This window comes from Meriones unguiculatus, chromosome 3 (genome assembly GCF_030254825.1).
Source record: "Meriones unguiculatus strain TT.TT164.6M chromosome 3, Bangor_MerUng_6.1, whole genome shotgun sequence".
NCBI lineage: Eukaryota > Metazoa > Chordata > Mammalia > Rodentia > Muridae > Meriones > Meriones unguiculatus.
This window is the reverse complement of record NC_083351.1, coordinates 146928334-146946825: the sequence shown is the minus strand read 5'-3', so window position 1 is coordinate 146946825 and position 18492 is coordinate 146928334. Positions and strand designations below refer to the sequence as shown.

At 46.2% G+C, this 18492-nt stretch overlaps 1 protein-coding gene across 12 annotated transcripts in view; it reads left to right on the top strand.

Annotated features, from left to right (window-relative positions):
• The window catches only part of Fryl (FRY like transcription coactivator), a 222919-nt gene that overhangs the window by 195384 nt on the left and 9043 nt on the right, over positions 1-18492 (top strand). For 8 of the 12 annotated variants that reach the window (XM_021653944.2, XM_021653945.2, XM_060380743.1 and 5 more), the window contains 10 exons: positions 290-451; positions 561-635; positions 944-1120; positions 4770-4973; positions 7486-7650; positions 9224-9340; positions 13323-13570; positions 15775-15982; positions 17108-17257; positions 18073-18171. In XM_021653944.2, coding sequence (XP_021509619.2) covers positions 290-451; positions 561-635; positions 944-1120; positions 4770-4973; positions 7486-7650; positions 9224-9340; positions 13323-13570; positions 15775-15982; positions 17108-17257; positions 18073-18171 — 1605 coding nt within the window. The remainder of the gene's footprint in view (positions 1-289; positions 452-560; positions 636-943; positions 1121-4769; positions 4974-7485; positions 7651-9223; positions 9341-13322; positions 13571-15774; positions 15983-17107; positions 17258-18072; positions 18172-18492) is intronic. The other 4 variants (XM_021653952.2, XM_021653951.2, XM_060380742.1 and 1 more) reach the window with 1 other exon arrangement.

Here is an 18492-nt window from a genome sequence, read left to right as displayed (position 1 = left end):
TGCCTTGGCTAGGGTTACTATTGCTGTCATAAAGTACCATGACCAACATCACCGTGGGGAAGAGAGGGTTTATTCTTAGAACTTGTAGTCTGTCATTAGGAAAGGCAGGGCCAAAACACAGAGGCAGGAGCCAATGCCTAGGCCGTGGAGGAGTAGCTTACTGGCTTGTTCCTCGTGGCTTGTTCAGCCTGCTTTCTTGGTTATCATGATGGACATGTTACCATTTAACATTTGCAAGTTTCTTCAGTGTGGAAGCATTGAGCCAACACTGGCATTTGTCTCCATGTAGACACCCATCATTGGGAACAAGTATGGAGGCCAGCATAGCGCCGCAGGAAGGAACGGGAAAGCAAAGGTGATCGCTGTCACCAGGAGCACCTCGTCCACCTCCTCCGGCTCCACATCCAATGCCCTGGTCCCCGTCAGCTGGAAAAGGCCACAGTTATCACAGGTGCGTAGCGAACACAGACCAGGATTTGAAGGATCGATATGCAATTGTGCGAACACCTGAGAACTGTCTTAGCTTACCCACACTAACCCTGGAATTTCCTTCCTGTTAGCGGAGAACAAGAGAGAAGCTGATGAGCGTGCTTTCCCTCTGTGGCCCCGAATCTGGCCTCCCAAAGAATCCATCTGTGAGTAATCAGGGGCACGCAGATGAAGGGTGCCAAAGCCACTGTGTCTTGGTGCTCACCTTTCCTAAGTAAGTCCCGGTACTAATCTGGAATAAAAAGGAGATGTCCTGTCTGTTGCCAACACTGGCAGCTCTGGTGATCAGGTGTTGAACTAGTTAGGCATGAAGACTAAGTTGAAATTCTCCATTGATTAAAGGGTGAAGCCAACAGGTTCTTGGGGGGGGGGGCTGGCACCTCAGATGCAGGGTGACAAAGATGGTAACAGGAACACTTTTTTTTTTCTCTCTCTCTCTTTTTTGGGGCATCAGGTCATATTTTCTTCTAATGAGGATTTGGAAGTCGGGGACCAACAGACCAGCTTGATTTCCACCACAGAGGACATAATTCAAGAAGAAGAAGTTGCTGTTGAAGACAACAGTAGTGAGCAGCAGTTCGGCGTCTTCAAGGACTTTGACTTCTTGGATGTTGAGTTGGAAGACGCGGAGGTAAGGATATGGGCTTTCTTGATGGGTATAGATGGACACGGTTGAGCTAGCCTCTGGCCATGCCACCTTCCCTTGGTGAGACTAGTGTCAAGTCAAGAAAGGTAAACCAAATATGATTGCCACAATTAGTCAGTAGCAGGAGGAACCTGAAGTAAAAGAGGAGTCTTTTCTATCTTTACAGAGTTAAAAAAAAAATTCATTAGTTATTTTAGTATATTTATAGATTTAAATGTTTAGCATGAGCTAAACAAATTAATAATAAGTACATATATTAAAATTGATAAAGCATAATTTTCTTGTTTTTGTTCTGAGACAAGGCTTCCTCATCCCTGGCCTGAACCTCATGCCAGTTCTCCTGCCTCAGCCTCCCAAGTAGAGGGAGATGCCCAGCTCAAACATAGTGGTGTTTGTCACTAAAGTGAGCACATGGCAGCTTTGGCTTTCCAGAGCTCTGCCTCTGGCGGGTGCCAGAGGTCCTCTCACTGGCATCGCCAACCGCTTCTTCCTCAACCTGTTTCTTCTGACACCCGAAGGACGTTCTCTTATAAACTGTCTCTGATAACGTCCATCAAGGGTAGCGGTCCTCAACCTGTGTATCACAATCCCATTGGCAAACCTCTGGCTCCAAAAGTATTTACACTACGACTCATAGCAGAGCAAAATTACAGTTACAAAGCACCAACGAAAATGATCATATGGCTGGGGGTCACCACGACACGAGGAACTGTATGTAGCAAAGGTTTGGAAAACCACCAAGTTAGCAGTTTTCTAAGCGGAAATCCAAACTCAAAAGAGCAGATTTGTCTGAGCCAGTCCCAAGGCAGAGCTTTGCATTCAGCATGACTCTGTGAGGCCTCTCAGCCATCTCCATACGCATTCCTCTGTCCTCCCCTTCTTTCCCGGCCACCTTGGTCTCAGGCAGGAGCATGGCAACTGTCACTGTTCTGTGACCTCATATGCCCACATAGCAATGTTTGAGGCAAGTAAAGTTGAGTTCCAGGCATGGCCTCAGGAGAGGGGGACGTGGCCTTCCCAGATGCTCTTAGCCTTCGTGGCCCATAGGCCCAGGTGGAAGCACCTGCTGGTCTCTGAAGCAACCACCATGGTAAATATAAGGGAGACTGCCCCATTGTCTCCCTTAGTTGGAATTCAGTTCCTTATAGCTCAGGTCAGTTCCCCAAAGTGACAGTCCCTTAGACCCGAAAAGATTATAAGAGATCCAAGTTGTTACAAATATACATTAATAAAGAGAAAGATGAAAATGCTTCACACCAGATGTTCTGTACCACATTTGAATATTTCATTTTCAAAAGAGTTAACTTGGGTAGCTCTTGGGCATCCGGGAGCTGTCAGGAGCAGCTGTTCTCTTTGGCTGCCTTATCGTAGAGTTGGCCGTTAACAGGAGACGGTGTACAGAGGCGTTTCCCTTACCATGCTCCAGTCTGCGCTTCAGCCTCAAGGATATGAACCCGGTACTGGTAGCCACACACATGCCAATTGACTTCAACCACCTTTTTCTTTTTAATGTACGAGTGCTCTGTCTGCATGTGTGTCTGCATGTCAGAAGAGAGCATCAGATACCATTTTAGATGGTTGTGAGCTGCCATGTAGTTGCTGGGAATTGAACTCAGGACCTCTGGAAGAGTAGCCAGTGCTCTTAGCCACTGAGCCATCTCTCCAGCCCAACTTAAGTTACCTTTAAAATGAAAGTTTTAAACCTTTGTTGTCTTATTCTATGCATATTTCCCATTTTTCTATTTTCAAAGACGGAAGGATTTAAAAACCCCTTTGAAAGTGTGTTCACATTCGTCCTTTGAAAAACTTATTGAAGGAAGTATAGGACAGGCTGTCACAGCCAGGAGCAAAACCGGATGGCTTGAGCCCCGGCTCCCTGAGCTGCATTTGTGAGCAGCTTCTGAATCCTTCTGCAGCTACTTGGTTTTTCTTGTTCAGAATTCAGATTTCTAAAGGCTCTTGACATTTTCTACTAGTTCAGGTTATTATTTTTTTGTTTGCCTTTTTCCTTGTAAAGAGCTCTGGGAATGCGTTTGAGTTCATCCAGGCCCCTGAAATGTCAGCCGGAACGCCTCCAGCTTTTAACAGGTCTTACAACACTGAAGATACTTACTGCCATTCTGCCTTTACTTCAAGTCACGGTCATCTAGCGGGAGTGGAGGGACACTGACCTGAACCCCAGAATTAAGCAAGCCAAGAAAACAATCCTTCTACATACACTCACAGTTAAGATATAACACTAGAAAATACTTGGATTGGATGGCTAAGACAAAAACAAACAAATGAAACTCCTAAAGATTCCCTGGTTTTGAAAGCCCACAGTATTCATTCATTCATTCATTCATTCACCAAACACATTGTGAGGCCAGGTGTCATTAATGTGCTATGCAACATGGTCAGATTGACAGTGTAAGTTCAAGAATGATGCTTTTTAAACCCTAACCTTGCAGAACCCTAGAGCATCTAAAATACGTTAAGAAGGAGCCAAGATGTGTCCAGGAGCACAGTGGGCAGAAAAGTGTGGGTTTAATCTGTCAGTTTTTCACAATTAACTTCCACCTAAAATTCCACTTGAAAGAATTCCTCTGTGTAGGAAAAGAAAATTCCTTTTTGAAAAACCTCTATTTCAGACGATCTCTTCCATGTAAAGGAATATAAATTAATCATGTTTTGCCAGCTTAGTATAATTTGTCACGCCAGGACTTTAGGCTACTAAGATTTATGTTTTTCAAAAATGGAGGTTCAGCACAAACAAAGCGTAAATCCTAACTGGAGTGGAGCTGAAATGTGTCATCTCTCGGGACCTTTTTTTGAGGTTGGCAACAGTTGTGTTTTGATAGCAGTGATCTTGATTTCAAAGTTACATTGAAAAACGACCACTGCGTTTAACCTCTGCTGTCCCACAGAAGAAAATACCTGTAACCCTGTATTGTCGTCAGTTGAACGTGGGTACTTTAAGTCAGTTATTGCATCGTACCAAGTATTGCTGTGTAAATTTTGAAGATTTTTGTAAATTTCGTGTTGCCAAAGTGTACCACGGAAACATTGTTCTGCGTGTCTGTCTCCGGCTCTTCCCCAGTTCAAATCACATGTTGGCTTCCTGCAAAAAGCTAAATCCAGAGCTTGCATCCGTCTTTGGGTTTGAGAAATCACACACTTCTCCCAAAAAGCGTAGCATATATTTGAATGTGCGTCTTCGTTCTTTCTAACTCTGTGTGTTTTCCTTTTTGCTAACCAGGAGCTGCAGGTAAGTTGCAGCCTGGTGTTGTGTGGTTTGTGTCTTCGTTGTCGGCTGTGGTGTGTCTGTCCTCCGTGTGGTCTCATTCGTGTCTGTGTATTAGAGTAGCAGTGACCTAGAGTGTAGATCTAGTTGGTCCCCCAGAGGTGCAAGATGGATTATCAAGAAAATGACTTAGTCAAAATGACCAAATAATTTTTAATCTCCATAAAATAATGAACATTTGGTGACGGGTTAACCGTTCAAAGAAACAGAAGAGCTGATTGAAACTCTGCTTTTGATAATGCATTGAGTAATTTTTTTTTCATCTTGGTGTATGTTTCCGGGTGTCTTAACCTCTGCAGCGTCGACAGGCATGTTAGCCAAGTTCTCAGGAATCGTGTCTTGCTTTTCCAGGGGGAGAGCATGGACAATTTCAACTGGGGAGTCCGCAGGCGCTCGCTGGACAGTATTGACAAAGGAGACACGCCATCCCTCCAGGAGTACCCATGTTCTAGCAGCACCCCGAGCCTGACCCTGACAAACCAGGAGGATACTGACGAGTCCTCGGAGGAGGAGGCTGCCCTCACAGCAAGCCAGATCCTATCTCGCACACAGATGGTATCACTCCCATTTTTCTGTGACATAGAGGGGCCTCAGCTTCTTAGCTTCCCATTTAAAAAGATGGCGTCTGCATGCCTTCTGGTTGCCATCTCATTGCATGCAGAATGCATGCACCAAAATAAGTGTTCCAGTGCTCGTGACAAAGATCAAACTTACAAAGCTGGCCTGTGTGCCTTGTGGCAGTTAGAATGCAGCCGTCTCTGCCAGTGAGAATGAGTTGCTCTGAGCCCCTTCAGGGGTGCCTCTCAAATGACACACATCTTTGGTATGGGTTTAGGCCACTCCTGCCTCTTAGTCCACAGCTGCTCGACTTTCCTGGTGTGCAGAAGTCATACTTTGTTTATAGTGTGTAAAAGACTGAGCGCAACATTGGCCCTTGTCAAGATTAAGTAAGGAGACCATAAAGAATGACTCAGCAACTAAGAGCATTTTCTCCTCTTCTAAAGGGACCTGGGTTCAGGTCCTAGGACCTACATCTGGCAGCAGCTCTAGCTTCAGAGGACCTCACACCCTCTTCTGGGCTGGGTGGACACCTGCACTCACAGGCACACATGGACACACATAACCTTTGTGTTTCGGGGGTGGGGGGTGGGGGGGTGAATGTTGGTTATGTGAAGTTCTGGATCCCAGCCCAAGGGCTATGTGGTCAACTTAATGAGTGCTCGTGAACAAGGCTACAAGGCTCATCTATTAATTCAGAAAGGCGTGGGTTGTCAGAAGGCTGAATTTGCGGGCATATGAAGGTCGGACTCCGGAGACAGCAGCATGGAGAATAGCACCACGGCACACACACACACGCTTCAGAAGTGTCCCTAGTGTTGGCGAGGGTTACCCCATGCTTCCCTGAAGGCCTTTGTCATGCTAAACTCGGCCTGCTTCCCTTTAGCACAGACCCCTTGCTCTACACTGCCTGTGGGTCAGCCCTTGCCACGGTGTTGCACTGAGCAGGAAGAGCAGAGCGTCACGCTGTCTGTCTGTGGTCAGCCTCCTGCCCTCGCTGCTGTTCTGACGTCTCATTATTAACACAAATAAGTCTCTCCATTGCTGCCACCATCACCACCCCCCCCATATGGGAAGTGATTGCTGAGCCCTCAACACATGCTGGGCTCTCCGAGGTCTCTTACCAGTGACCCTGATTCTCACCCGCAGTCGGGGCTAATGCAGCTCTGAGAGTGAGTGGCATGTCCCAGAACACACAGCTGAGGAGTGGCCTGGAGACATGGCGTCTACCTAGAGCACACTCGCTTTCACCATGGCACTGAAGATTTGTGCCACAGGGGGCTAGTTTAGAAGAACGAAGCTCCTGGCCAGGGGACTGAGGCAGCACCCATAGAGGCCAGCCATATGCTACAAAGCTGGCTCTGCCTCTCGCTGATCGTGGTCAGGTTACACAAGCTGATAATAAACTCAGGGGCTGGCTTTGCCCACTTTGTAACTCCGGAAGGTTGTGTTACTGTTTATTAAAAATAGACCCCAACAGTGGTGCCTCTCATGAGTGAGTCCTAACAATGGCTCTTAGGAAACGCATGGGGCAGAGCTTGCCTACTCACTAACAAGGACAGCACCAGCTTCAGTGGGTCTGAGGTAAAGAAAATCACTTAGGACTGCTTTGTCTGCATAGAAAGCAGTTAGTATTTGCCTCTGTGTGATCTAAATCAAAAGCTTGGTATCGTCCCCTGCTGAATACTGAGCCAGAGGAAATAGTACCTGTGCTGAAGCCTCACGAATGATGCTCTATCATCACTTTGTTATCAGCTTTGTTACGAACAACTTGACAGTCTTCCCTTGCTGTTTTGTCTTACTGAAACTGTGCAGTTGATTTTTGCGCACCCCACTGGGGTACACTCCATCCATCACACATACCCGCCCCTCCAGAGTTCCACCCGTCAGAAATCCTGGCTGAGATGGAGCTCAATAAATACTTGGCCTGGCATGTGCAGGGTCCTTGGTTCAATACCAGCACCGCAAGAATAAAGAAATCCTCAGAGTAACCAAAAGGTGACTTATGGGGCTGGGGGGGGGTTATAGCTCAGGGGGTCGAGTACTTGCTTAGCTCACAGGAAACACTGTGTTTGATCTCAGTCACCACATAAGCCGGGCACAGTGGCACATGCCCGGGAGGTAGAGGCAGAAGGACCAAAAGTCCAAGGTCACTGGCTACAGAGAGTTTGAGGCCTGCCTGGGATACATGAGAATCTAGCCCCTGCCCCAAGGCGGGGTGGGGGGAGCAAATACATAAAAAATACAAATTTTGGCTCAGCGCTAGTATAGTTCCAGATAGCTCTCAGCTCTTTCTCTTTGCTCAGTTGGCAACATTTAACCTCTGTGGGCACGTGCTCCGTGGTGATCAGCTGCTTCCATTCACAACCCATTCTGATACCTACTAGATGGGGGAGAGGGCTCACCAGGAAACCCCAGAAGCTCTTTGTAACCAAACCCGTAAAACATCTTGGTGACGCATGCAGTTTCCTGCAGCTGTTGCTGCTAACCAACGGCTCTCTCCCCTCAGCTCAACAGTGACTGTGTGGCAGATGACATGCTCCCCGAGCACCAGGACCTGCTTCAGTCCCAGGATTCCGCCAGCAGCTACACCACAGAAGACGTGCTGCAAATCAGAGACGAGACCCCCAGTTTGGAGGCCTGTCTAGATAATGCTAGCCGCCAGCTGCCTGAGGTGGGGAGAGACGGGGCTGCTGCATGGCCAATCTAGGCTCCGCTCAGTGGCACTCTGCCAGATCCCTCGCTTTTCCCCCCAAAGAGTTTTCAGCTGACATGCTGCTGATTATTTGATTTGTTTTCAGTATTTCTAACCTGTTGGGTTGTTTTAAACAAAACAGTCAGACCCGTTTGGGTTGTTTTATTATATGTGTGTGTTGTGTGTTTCTTTCTTTCATTCATTTTTTTTTTAAATTGATATGTTGGAAACAGCCAACAGGTTAAAAATAATGTGAAGTGTGTCAATGAGCATTTTGCGTTGCAGAGTGTGACTTGGTTACTGTGCAAGCGCTTCTCTGGGGACAGCAGGCCTCGCCCGGGTGCTGTGTTTCTGTGAAGGACTGCTTCTGTGTGTCCCTCCCCTTCCCTTTTGCTTTGTATGGGTTTCCTGTGATTGGTGCTATGACTGGGTTAGGACCTCAGGCTAGCTGTGTTAGCAGCCGGTTCAATGAACCTTATCAAAAGACTTTGGAACCACTGCTAGTATTATGGTTTTTGGAAAGGCCTGTGAGAAGAAAGGCCAGATTCCAAGCTAATGAATGACCCAAACTAAGTAAGTATTAGTTGTCTTAGTTTTTTTTTTTTAAGATGATTATAGATACTTTTTTAAGAATGTAACTATTGCTATATTTCTGTCCTAGAAACTGGTGCATTTTTGTTTTAATGAAATCGATGTAGCAGCTACACCTTGACTGACATGGTTATTAGATTGTATTACTTTTGTAAAGCAACAGTGTCTTGTTGAAGGCTGAGAATTGGACCCTCTTTAACAGTGAGCAGATATATTTTGAAATGGAAGCACTTTCCTCCCTGATCCACCAGTTTTTGAAATGCTAACAGAGTGAAGATGTAGATGGCTCAGTCAAGTATTCATTGTGGTTTCACTAGGTGCCAGAGTTCCATCGAAGGGCCAGAAAGAAAGGAGATGATGGTATTTACTGTCTACATAAAGGAAGATTGAAAAGCCATTTGCAAAAAAAATATATATATATATATATAAATACACACAAATTTCAGTACAGGAGCTCAGTAATACATTGAAGGATTTGTGGAAATTCAGAGAGTGATCAGCTGTTTTTGGTGACAGGGATAGAGGACAGGTTTCAGGGTATTTCGGAAGTCTCAGGTAGGGGGTAGCATACGGCAGAGATGGTATGTAAACTAGCATGATATGGTCATTTAGCTGTAGGGAGTTCAGTATCCCAGGGAATAAAATGGTGGAAGAGGGAAACAGGAGAAGAAGTGAAGAAAGAGTGGCCTGTGTAACAATCAGGGTGGAAGCATATACCAAGCTAATCTGTTGACCATGACCTTGAATGAAACAAGCAAAAGGGAGGGAGGAGAACAAGGTCCCACAGTTCCCTTCAAGGACACACCCCCACCAAGCCCACCACTTTTTTATGATACCATGATGGGGAACAAGCCCTTACTTCCTGGACCGCTAAGGGATATTCCAGTCCCAAAGCAAAGCAATAAGCACTGTGTTGGAGCCCTAGAGAGAGGCAAGCATTCATTCATTCTTTTTTTTGTAGGCAGGGTCTTGCTATGCTGCCCAGGTAGTTCTTGACTTCACGGCAGTCCTCAAGCCGCAGCTTCCCGAGGGCTGGAACTGCAGGTGTGAGCCTCCTTTGCCAGCTCAGCCAGTGCTGGTGAGCCCCCGTCCCATGCTAGAGATTCTCCTAGGCTCTGGGTGCATACAGCAGGCAGCTGGTGGCATGGACCGTAATCCTAACAGAAGGGACAGATGACAAGTGGTTAAAACAAGTTTAAAGAAATGCAAGAAAGTGGCCATTGTATTAAATATTCTCCAGAAATTTAGCAGCAATGTGGATTTGAGTGGGCGAGAAAGGTAGCCTGTGAGATGAGGCCTGAGTAACTGTAATCTCATATACATATTTGTATACGTGTTGAGGGGGTTATCTTTGTTTGTTTCTTGGCTGTTTGTTCAGACTGAGTTTCAGGCTTTGTGAGGGGGAGTCTCACTGTGTAGCCTAGGCTGGCCTAGAACTCACTGTGATCCTCCTGCCTCAACCTCCCAAGTGCTAGAGTTACAGCCATGAGCCTCGCTTAATCCAACAATATGTAATGGACTAATAGACATCCTTCCTAAGCACCTCAGAGTTCCTGGGGGCATCATTTCTACCAAAGAAAGAGCACTTCAGTTTACCGTTTTCCTTTCTTCTTTAATAAAAGGTTCATTCTCAGTATGCACTCTGTACCGCTAAAGGACGAGAATGAAAGGGTTGTTGTGAAATGCCATCATTCCGTTTATCAGCAACTTTCCTTAAAACTGTCAGCCAAAGAGCAGCTCTTACAAAGGACTGAGAGCATTGCATCTGTGAGCTGGGCTGGCGTTTTTCCCTTGTCTCTAATACAGTGTCCAGTGTTCCGAAGTTGCCCTCTAATAAAGAAGCATAGCAAAGCACCAAGATATTAAAATCAAAGTTGGTTTTAAAGTAATTTCTGCAAGTATTACGTTATTATTCATAGGTGAAATGGCTTATGAATTATAGGAACAAATTACTCATAAGTCTTTGCCTGAAGATTTCCCTTAAAGTATGCTAATATTGGGAAGGTAAAGGAGGTTTCTTAATTGCTGTGCTATTGTTGTAAAGAGACACTGTGACTCAGACAACTCATAAAAGTAGGCATTTAATTGGGAACCTGCTTAAAGTTTAGTGCATTCTCCTTACATTGGGGAGCATGGCTAAGGCAGGCATGGCGCTTGGGCAGTAACTGAGAGCTTAGATCTTACCTGAAAGTTCCAGGGGGGCGAAAGAAGAGAAATAGTGAGAAACTAGCCTGGGCTTTTGCAACCTCAAAGCTCTCCAACAAGGCCACAACTCCTAATCCTCCCTAAACAGTTCCACCGACTGGGAGCCAAATATTCAAATACATGAGCCTACGGAGGCCATTCTCATTCAAACCAACACAGGAGCATGCCATGGCAGAGCAGCTTCTCTTTGACTAAAAACAACAAATCACTCAAGGGCAAGAGAGATGAGTCAGCAGTTACGAGCACTTGCTGCTCTTCCGGAGGACCTGAGTCCAGTCCCCAACAACCATGGCTGACAGCACATACCATCAGTAACTACAGCTCCAGGAGATCCAATGTCTCTGACCTACCAGTGCACCTGCTCTCATGTGCACATAACCACATTCAAAACACACACACACACACACACACACACACACACACACACACACCTAAACATCTAAAAATAAAAGTAATCTTTAGAAAAAACTTCCTCTCTGCTTTCTTCAAGACACAGTCTTCACTTGATTTCATTCAAGAAAGCTTCAGTCATGGGCACAGAAAACCTTGCACATAGAAAAATGAACCTTTAAATGTAACAAAGCAGGTGTGTGTCCGTCGTTGTGTGACTGTGGAATTGAAGAAAACAAGTCTCATAGTCTGGGCCTCAACAATGGAATCCATTCTACTAACCCGGTGTACTCCTCAGTGACATCTAGGGGAGTTGTATACTGAATAATATCTCTAATAAAATACCATTTGGAAATTATGCTTTAGTAGTAAGTGATAGCCATATATCGGTACACGTTAATGAAAAGGGGGGTCTCACTCTGCCAGGTTTGGGTGCGTAACATGGGATGCCCAAACTGGTGTAGAGGGAAAAAGTGATACAAATGCAATCGTAGGTATAAAGACCTTTCTAGCAGTGTGAGACCATCTTTCTAGATTGCTAGTGCTGTTTCTTCACGTAGCTAAGACTTCAAAATCAAACTCCAGAAGGAGCCAAACTCCAGATATAATCCACTGGAATGGCTTACATCCTACTGTGTGAGGTCAATGTCCACTGCTCAGCTCCACCCCTCTGGATCCATCTTTCCTTAACATAATTCCTGTTTCTCTGCCATATTTCTCAGCGTTTGAGATCTGCTGTCTTTCTTTGGAATACCATCCCTAGCCACCTTTCTCTAAGCCCACCTTCAGCTGTTTCCTTCAAAGACTGTTCTCAGTTGCCCCAGAGAACTCAGCTGCCCCATGCTCTTTCCTTTCTTTGGTTGGGTACCGGCAGACATTGGCATGTGGTTGATGCTGTTCAACATTTGAATTTTATATGCCAGTGTATGCTGCTGCCTTTTGCACATTAGCCTACTCCCACTATAAGAATATAGAATACATGATTTAATTTGTAGCAAGGCACCTGTCTAGAATGTGCTCACAGTTCTTTTCATGGATGAATTTTACAGAAGAGTGAATTTAAGGCACAGGCTAATCCAGGGTCTCTAACTTCTGCTTGCTTTTCACATTTTGTAGGAAATTTTTCATTTTTAAACCATAAAAGAAATGTTAAAAGCCAGGTGTGGTGGCACACGCCTGTAATCCCAGCACTCAGGGAGGCAGAAGGAAGTGTATCTATGTGAGTCTGAGGCCAGCCTGGTCTACAAAGCGAGTCCAGGACAGCCAAGGCTACACAGAGAAACCCTGTTTCAAAAAGAACAAGAAAGAGAGAGAAAGTGAAAGAAGGAATACTAAAGACTACTGCAAATATAAAGTAATGTAAGTCTACTAAAAAAAGAAAGAAAGAAAAATGTTTATCTTGGCTTTTAAACCAATGCTACTATTAGTTAAAACTCAAACTGACCAGACTAATATTTATGCAGATTAGGAGTGTTGACACCATTACAACTGAACATTTATTTTTGACATGTTTTCTCTCTCTCTCTCTCTTTTTTTAACAGTCGTTCATTTATTTAGCTAAAAGGTTTCCACTGTTGGCAGTCACAGCAACGTATGTCAGCGTGTTAGCAGTGGGTAGCAAGAGACTGACTTACCTGCCATTATACTCTATAGCATGTATTTTCATTATCAGTCTTTCGCTGAAGGTTAGGGATGTGCAGCCATTCTTGTTTGAGAAATGAGCTTGTAACTCAATTAATTTCAGAAGTTGGCAGCTTAAACGTTTCATAATCTTTGGAGAACTCTTAGCTTTGAGGCTTTGCTGGGTCTCAAAGTTGTAATGAGCTATTGACTTATTACCGGAAGCCGACTCTCCACATCACCCATAACCAGGGATCTGAGTCTTTGGGTTCTTTGGGTTGAGTGTCTTTGTGACTGGTCAGTGTCCATTTCTGACTTGTAGCCAGCCCAGCCCCACAGGATCAGTGGACTTCCTCCTCAACCATCTCCCTACCTCTAGCCAGAATTTACAGTGTTCTGGTAAAATGACAGGAATGCTAGGGTAGTTCAAATAAGAGAGACTTTATAGTAACAATGCCAAGATGAGAGAAGGTATTTTCCCAAAGTTCATAGATTCCAGTCAACACCCAAATCCGTAAGTGGGAAAAGGAAAACAAAGTAAAAAGGGTTTGGTGTTTCCATATAGCAGCTGGCTGTACATTGTAATGTTTGAAATTCTAGGGTAGGGGTTTGAATCAGTAGTAGACTCCTTGACTCATGTGTAAAGCCCTGGGTTCTTCCATACCAGCAAAAATGGGGGCAGGGGGAATACTGGGACCATTTTAAAAAGACAGTTGTATATATTCACAATTCAAAAACTGTACAAAGTAGATAATTTAAATGGAGACTTGGCTGTTGGCAGTCCTTTAATGCACTGATAAAATTCTTTTAGTGTTGAAGTCTGCTAAACCGTGGTTATTTCACAGGATACAAGTTCAGTGTTAAAGGAGGAACATGTTACAGCCTTTGAAGATGAAGGGTCATACATTATTCAAAACCAGCCGAACCCGCTAGTATGTCAAGGAATTCTTGATTTAGAAGAAACTGACATGCCAGAGCCTCTGGCCCCCGAAAGCTACCCCGAGTCGATCTGCGAAGAGGACGTCACCTTGGCTTTGAAAGAGCTGGATGAGCGGTGTGAGGAGGAAGAGGCTGATTTCTCTGGGCTGTCCAGGTAAGTATAGTCACACATACAGTAATGAGTCCCCACTTCACTCCCACCACGTCCCAAACACGCCCCTCCCCCATTCCAGTCTATGCATTTTGATTTATTGGTATTTAGTCTATAATCGTACTGTCTTTATTTTTAAAGACAAGGCATACTTTGTTTGTTTGTTTGTTTGTGTTAGCGTTCACCGGCAATAAAAACAATCCTTCCCTAAGACACCATGTTAGAAGCACACTACAAGCCTGTTTGGACAAAATACTAAACGGCCGCGTGTTAAAATGAATAGCAGAAAGAATTTCTGGGCTACCAAAATAAACCTAAAATGTATCTAAAGGTACCTAAAAGATACTTTTTATGATAGATCTAAAATGTATCTTAAAGAGGTCATATGTGAGGTTAGATCCGTTGTCCTTCAGATGTTTGTATTCTGCACATTCAAAATGTAATACCGGAATGAGGAGAATGCTCAAACCAGACTTTTCTCCCTTTGTAGGTTAGGCTGAGTAACTGTTACACATAAGCTCTTAAAGGAAATTCTGGTGGCTCTTAGTAAGTTTGCACGCCACTGTAGCCCCGTGGTCTGATTTAGGTGACTGCCCGACGTCTCCTGCGTCTCAACAGAATGACTGCACAGCGATACAACCGGGAAATGCGGTGGTGCAATAGGGAAGGTTTCCCAGGGCCTTGCCCCGTAGAGGAAGAACTGCAAGCCATCAGCGGTTGATCAGAGAGAGGCGCGTCCTCTCCGGGGACGAGCCCCTACGGGATATGTGATCCCAGCTGCTCAGCCCTGAACACGTGGATAAGAGCAGCACTACATGGTCACTCAGCACGCCGCGTGTGCTAGGGAGAGGGCAAACCGTGGAAGGAAGAAGAGGGTGGGATAGAAATACGTAAATTCGGTACTCATGCATGAAGTTTTTTTCAGCCACCGAAGTGGCTTTTTTAACAGAATGTGCTACCGGTGTGCTAGACCTGTGTGTGCAGTCGACATGCAGTGTTCTATTCGGTTGTAGGAAAGGGCCGGAGTGAAGTATTTTGCTACTACAATGGCATGTCAACTAGTGTTGTCATGGGGTTTTCAGCAGACAGAGGCCTGACCTTTCATCCGACCATTTTCCTTGTAGAGTCTAGCAGATACTGCCTAGCAACAGGCGTTCTCATCCTCCGGCTCTTAAAATCTTCCCACCCGCTTCCTCCATGCTCCTTGAGTCTTGGGTATAGGGATGCCACCTTGTAATTCGAACCATTCAGTGTCAGAACTCTGGGTTTCTCTATGGAGTGTGTGGCTCAAATACTGAGCGTGAAACACAGCTTCATTTTTTTCTCAAGGCTCCAGTACTATGCTTTGACCGTCTTGTGTAGGAATAAATTCCTGTGATGAAATAGCCACCCCTCTCTCCACTCCCTTCTCTGCTTTACTGCTAGGCCCATGCTGGTGCTTCTGAAATAGCTGAACCGAGTATAAGCCGTGGCCGGTAACATGGGCTTTGGGCCTGTGAGTATGTGTACCTGCGCACACGCGCACACGCACACACACACACACACACACACACACTAAAAATATGAAACCAAATTAATAAAATTTTATAGAATGAGCCAAAGTAGGTAACGATTCTACTTCAGCAATTTGAGACAGGACCTCTCTACGTAGCCCTAGTTGTCCTGGAACTGTGTGGCACAGGCAGGCTTCGAACTCCCAGAGCACCACTGGCCTCTGCTTCCCAAATTCTGGGATCAAAAGTATGCGCCACCACGCCCAGCCCTAATCCCTATTCTGTGAGATGTAGCTGGTGTTAATCCAGCAGTAGCAGATTGCAGGCTTGGGCTAAGACAATTGCTTGAAGGGAGAGTTCTGAAACAAGGACCTGCAATCACTTGTGCCGCCCCAGGGAGTTGAGGCTGCGTTCTCTAAATCGGTGGTTCTCGACCTTCCTCATGCTGGGACCCTTTCCCACAGTTCCTCGTGTTGTGGTGACCCCCAACCGTAAAATGTTGTTGCTACTTCGTAATTGTGATTTTGCTACTGTTACGAATCATAATATAAATATCCGCTGTGTGACCCCCAGAGGGGTGGTGACCCACAGCTTGAGAGCTGCTGCTCTAAGTCAGTTTGCATCTGCGAGTCAGAATAGTCGCCTCTGAAAGGTGGGAAGTACTGTGTCTCTTCTGAGACAGTGTGCTGATTACCGTGGTTTTTGTGTCTGCAGTCAGGAGGAAGATGAACAAGACGCTTTTCCAGAAGTGCAGGCGTCGCCTCCCCCAACACCCTTTCTGTCTGCCATAATAGCAGCTTTTCAGCCAATGGCTTATGAGGACGAGGAGGAAGCCTGGCGCTGCCACGTCAATCAGACGCTGTCCGACACAGACGGCTCCTGTGCAGTGTTTACTTTCCACGTGTTCTCAAGGCTGTTCCAGGTCAGTGGAGGTCACGCTTCTCAACTCCCGGTAATCTGGCAAAGCTAGGATTCCTTACTCTCCATCTCAGGCTTTAATATCCTACTGACCTTCTCTGACAGACGTGTTCCTAGGACTGGGACGCTTCCTTTATTTGTAACGCCATACACAGTGTTCCTGGTAAGTCAGTTGCCTACCAGTACAGATGTGAAAACCCGCAGTGAAACGGCCACACAACTCCAGCACAAGGTCTGAGCCGTTTTCCGTAGTGTGCTGGGTACCGGAGAAGCAAAGGCACGGTGCTGCAGCTGCCCTCCATCAGCTGTTACAGGGAGGTGCACGGTGGCCGTGAAGAGGTGCTAGCTGACACCCCCTCGCTGTGGGAACCCAGCAACTAAGGTTGCTTTCCGCCCTGAGGCCATAGCCAAAATATGTGAGTGCCCACCCTGTGCCACTCACTAGACACTTCTCAGTTAACAGTCTCACGCGGGTACCATTTTGAGCACTGTGTGGGGAAGGAGAAAGCCTAAGGCGCAGGAGCCTATGCCACTCCTATTAACTATCCGCCATCTCCCCTGCCCATGCACGCCAGCCTCCAGTTTCCTCCCTGGGCAGTCTTCCATGCTCAGGGGTAGGAGTTTGAACTTAATCTTCTGCACATCTCTCGGCTTTCTATTTGTATTCCTCATTTACCAGTGATAGCAGCAGTTTCCCAATGCTTTTTTCCTCCCTTCCGTCTTAATGTCATTTAGCAGCACCATACACATGTATACAGATAAACATTTCCTACACCCAGCTAGTTCCTACACCCCGCTGGCCCACCTCTCCTCAGGCAACCTGGTGGCCTCCTGCTCCTGGGAGGTTGCTATTCACGCTGATGGTCATAGCTCACTACAGGCCAGAACTCCTGGACTCAAGCACTTTTCCTACCTAACCCTCCTAAGTGGCTGGTAACATAGGTGTATGCAGTTGCATCCAACCACATTAGCTGTGTGTTGACGTAGCTCCAAAAGAAGTACATAGAGACCTAATAGAATGCTGTGCATCATTATGGTAATTTAAGTTGTAACACTTCCTTACATAAAAGTGGAGGAAGGCCTTCTGTGTGTGTGAGCTACAGAACTTTTGTCACGCTTTTCCTTGTAGACAATTCAAAGGAAGTTTGGAGAGATAACCAATGAGGCAGTGGGCTTTCTTGGGGACGGTCTGCAGCGCATTGGTACCAAATTTAAAAGCTCGTTGGAAGTAATGATGACGTGTTCTGAATGCCCCACCGTCTTTGTGGATGCCGAAACGGTAAGCTGGGCGTGGTGGTGCACATGTGGAAATCCCAGTACTTGGGAGGCTGAGGGTGGAGTTTGAGGCCAGCCCAGGGTGTATGATGAGTTCAAGCCATCCACTTCTGTATAGCAAAAGCCTGTTTCAAAACACAAAACAAATTAAGATGGCTACACTGGAATGACCATGTTGGTTTATTGGCCTTTTGTAAAAGCAGTTCTCCATTTTGAATTATGAGAGTTAGTACCTTAACCCTCAGCTAACTATTTAGCAAAATGTCATCCCAGCCAGGCATGGTAGAACATACCTTTAATCTCAACTTTGAGGAGGCAGAGGCAGGCAAATCTCTGAGTTCAAGGCCAGTATAGTATACACAGCAAGCTCTAGGACAGCCAGAACTACATAGTAAGAATCTGTCTCAGAGATGGATGGATGGATGGATGGATGGATGGATGGACGGACGGACGGACAGACAGATATAAATCCATTCCAGTATATGAAATGCTGTATGCAGTTTGGCTGATTCTGCCCTTGCCCTATACATATAGAATCCAGGATGAGGAAGCTGAAGTGTCATAATCTAAAGATGTATGTTCTTTTCCTGTTCTTGAACAAAATGTGGTAGGAGGTGGCTACACCTCTCGTCACAAACTATCCAGAGCCCCTTGATGCTCCCTGACTCGCAGCGAACACTCACGGGCTGGACAACTGCATGTTTAGAGGCTTGAGGGTGGCACCTTTGAGGTGCACACTGGCCTGACAGGATGCAGAGGGTGTCCACTAAGCAGCTGGCGTGTACTCGTAACCCTTCAAGGCTGTGTCTGCCTCCACAGCTGATGGCGTGCGGTTTGCTGGAGACCCTCAAGTTCGGCATCCTGGAGCTGCAGGAACACCTGGACACTTACACCACCAAGAAGGAAGCGGCCGAGCAGGTCAGTCTCCACCACGCCCGGAAATCGTTTGTTTTGTGATGCTACAAGCGTCGACCCCAGACAAGCAGCTCTCCCACTGGCCTTAGCGTGTGTGTGTGTGTGTGTGTGTGTGTGTGTGTGCTCGCGCTGCGATGGCTCTTTTCTATTCAGAGAATTCCTGACATGGAGCCTAGAGCACAGTGGGAGACTGCAGCTGAGGTCAGCATGGCGAGAGGGGCAAGACAAGAGTGTTGGGAGGTGCGAGTGACAGAGCAGTGGTGCAGAGGGTCCTCCCCGTTTCACCGTGGCGTGGGGAGGAGGCAACAGGCCTGGGGCAGACTC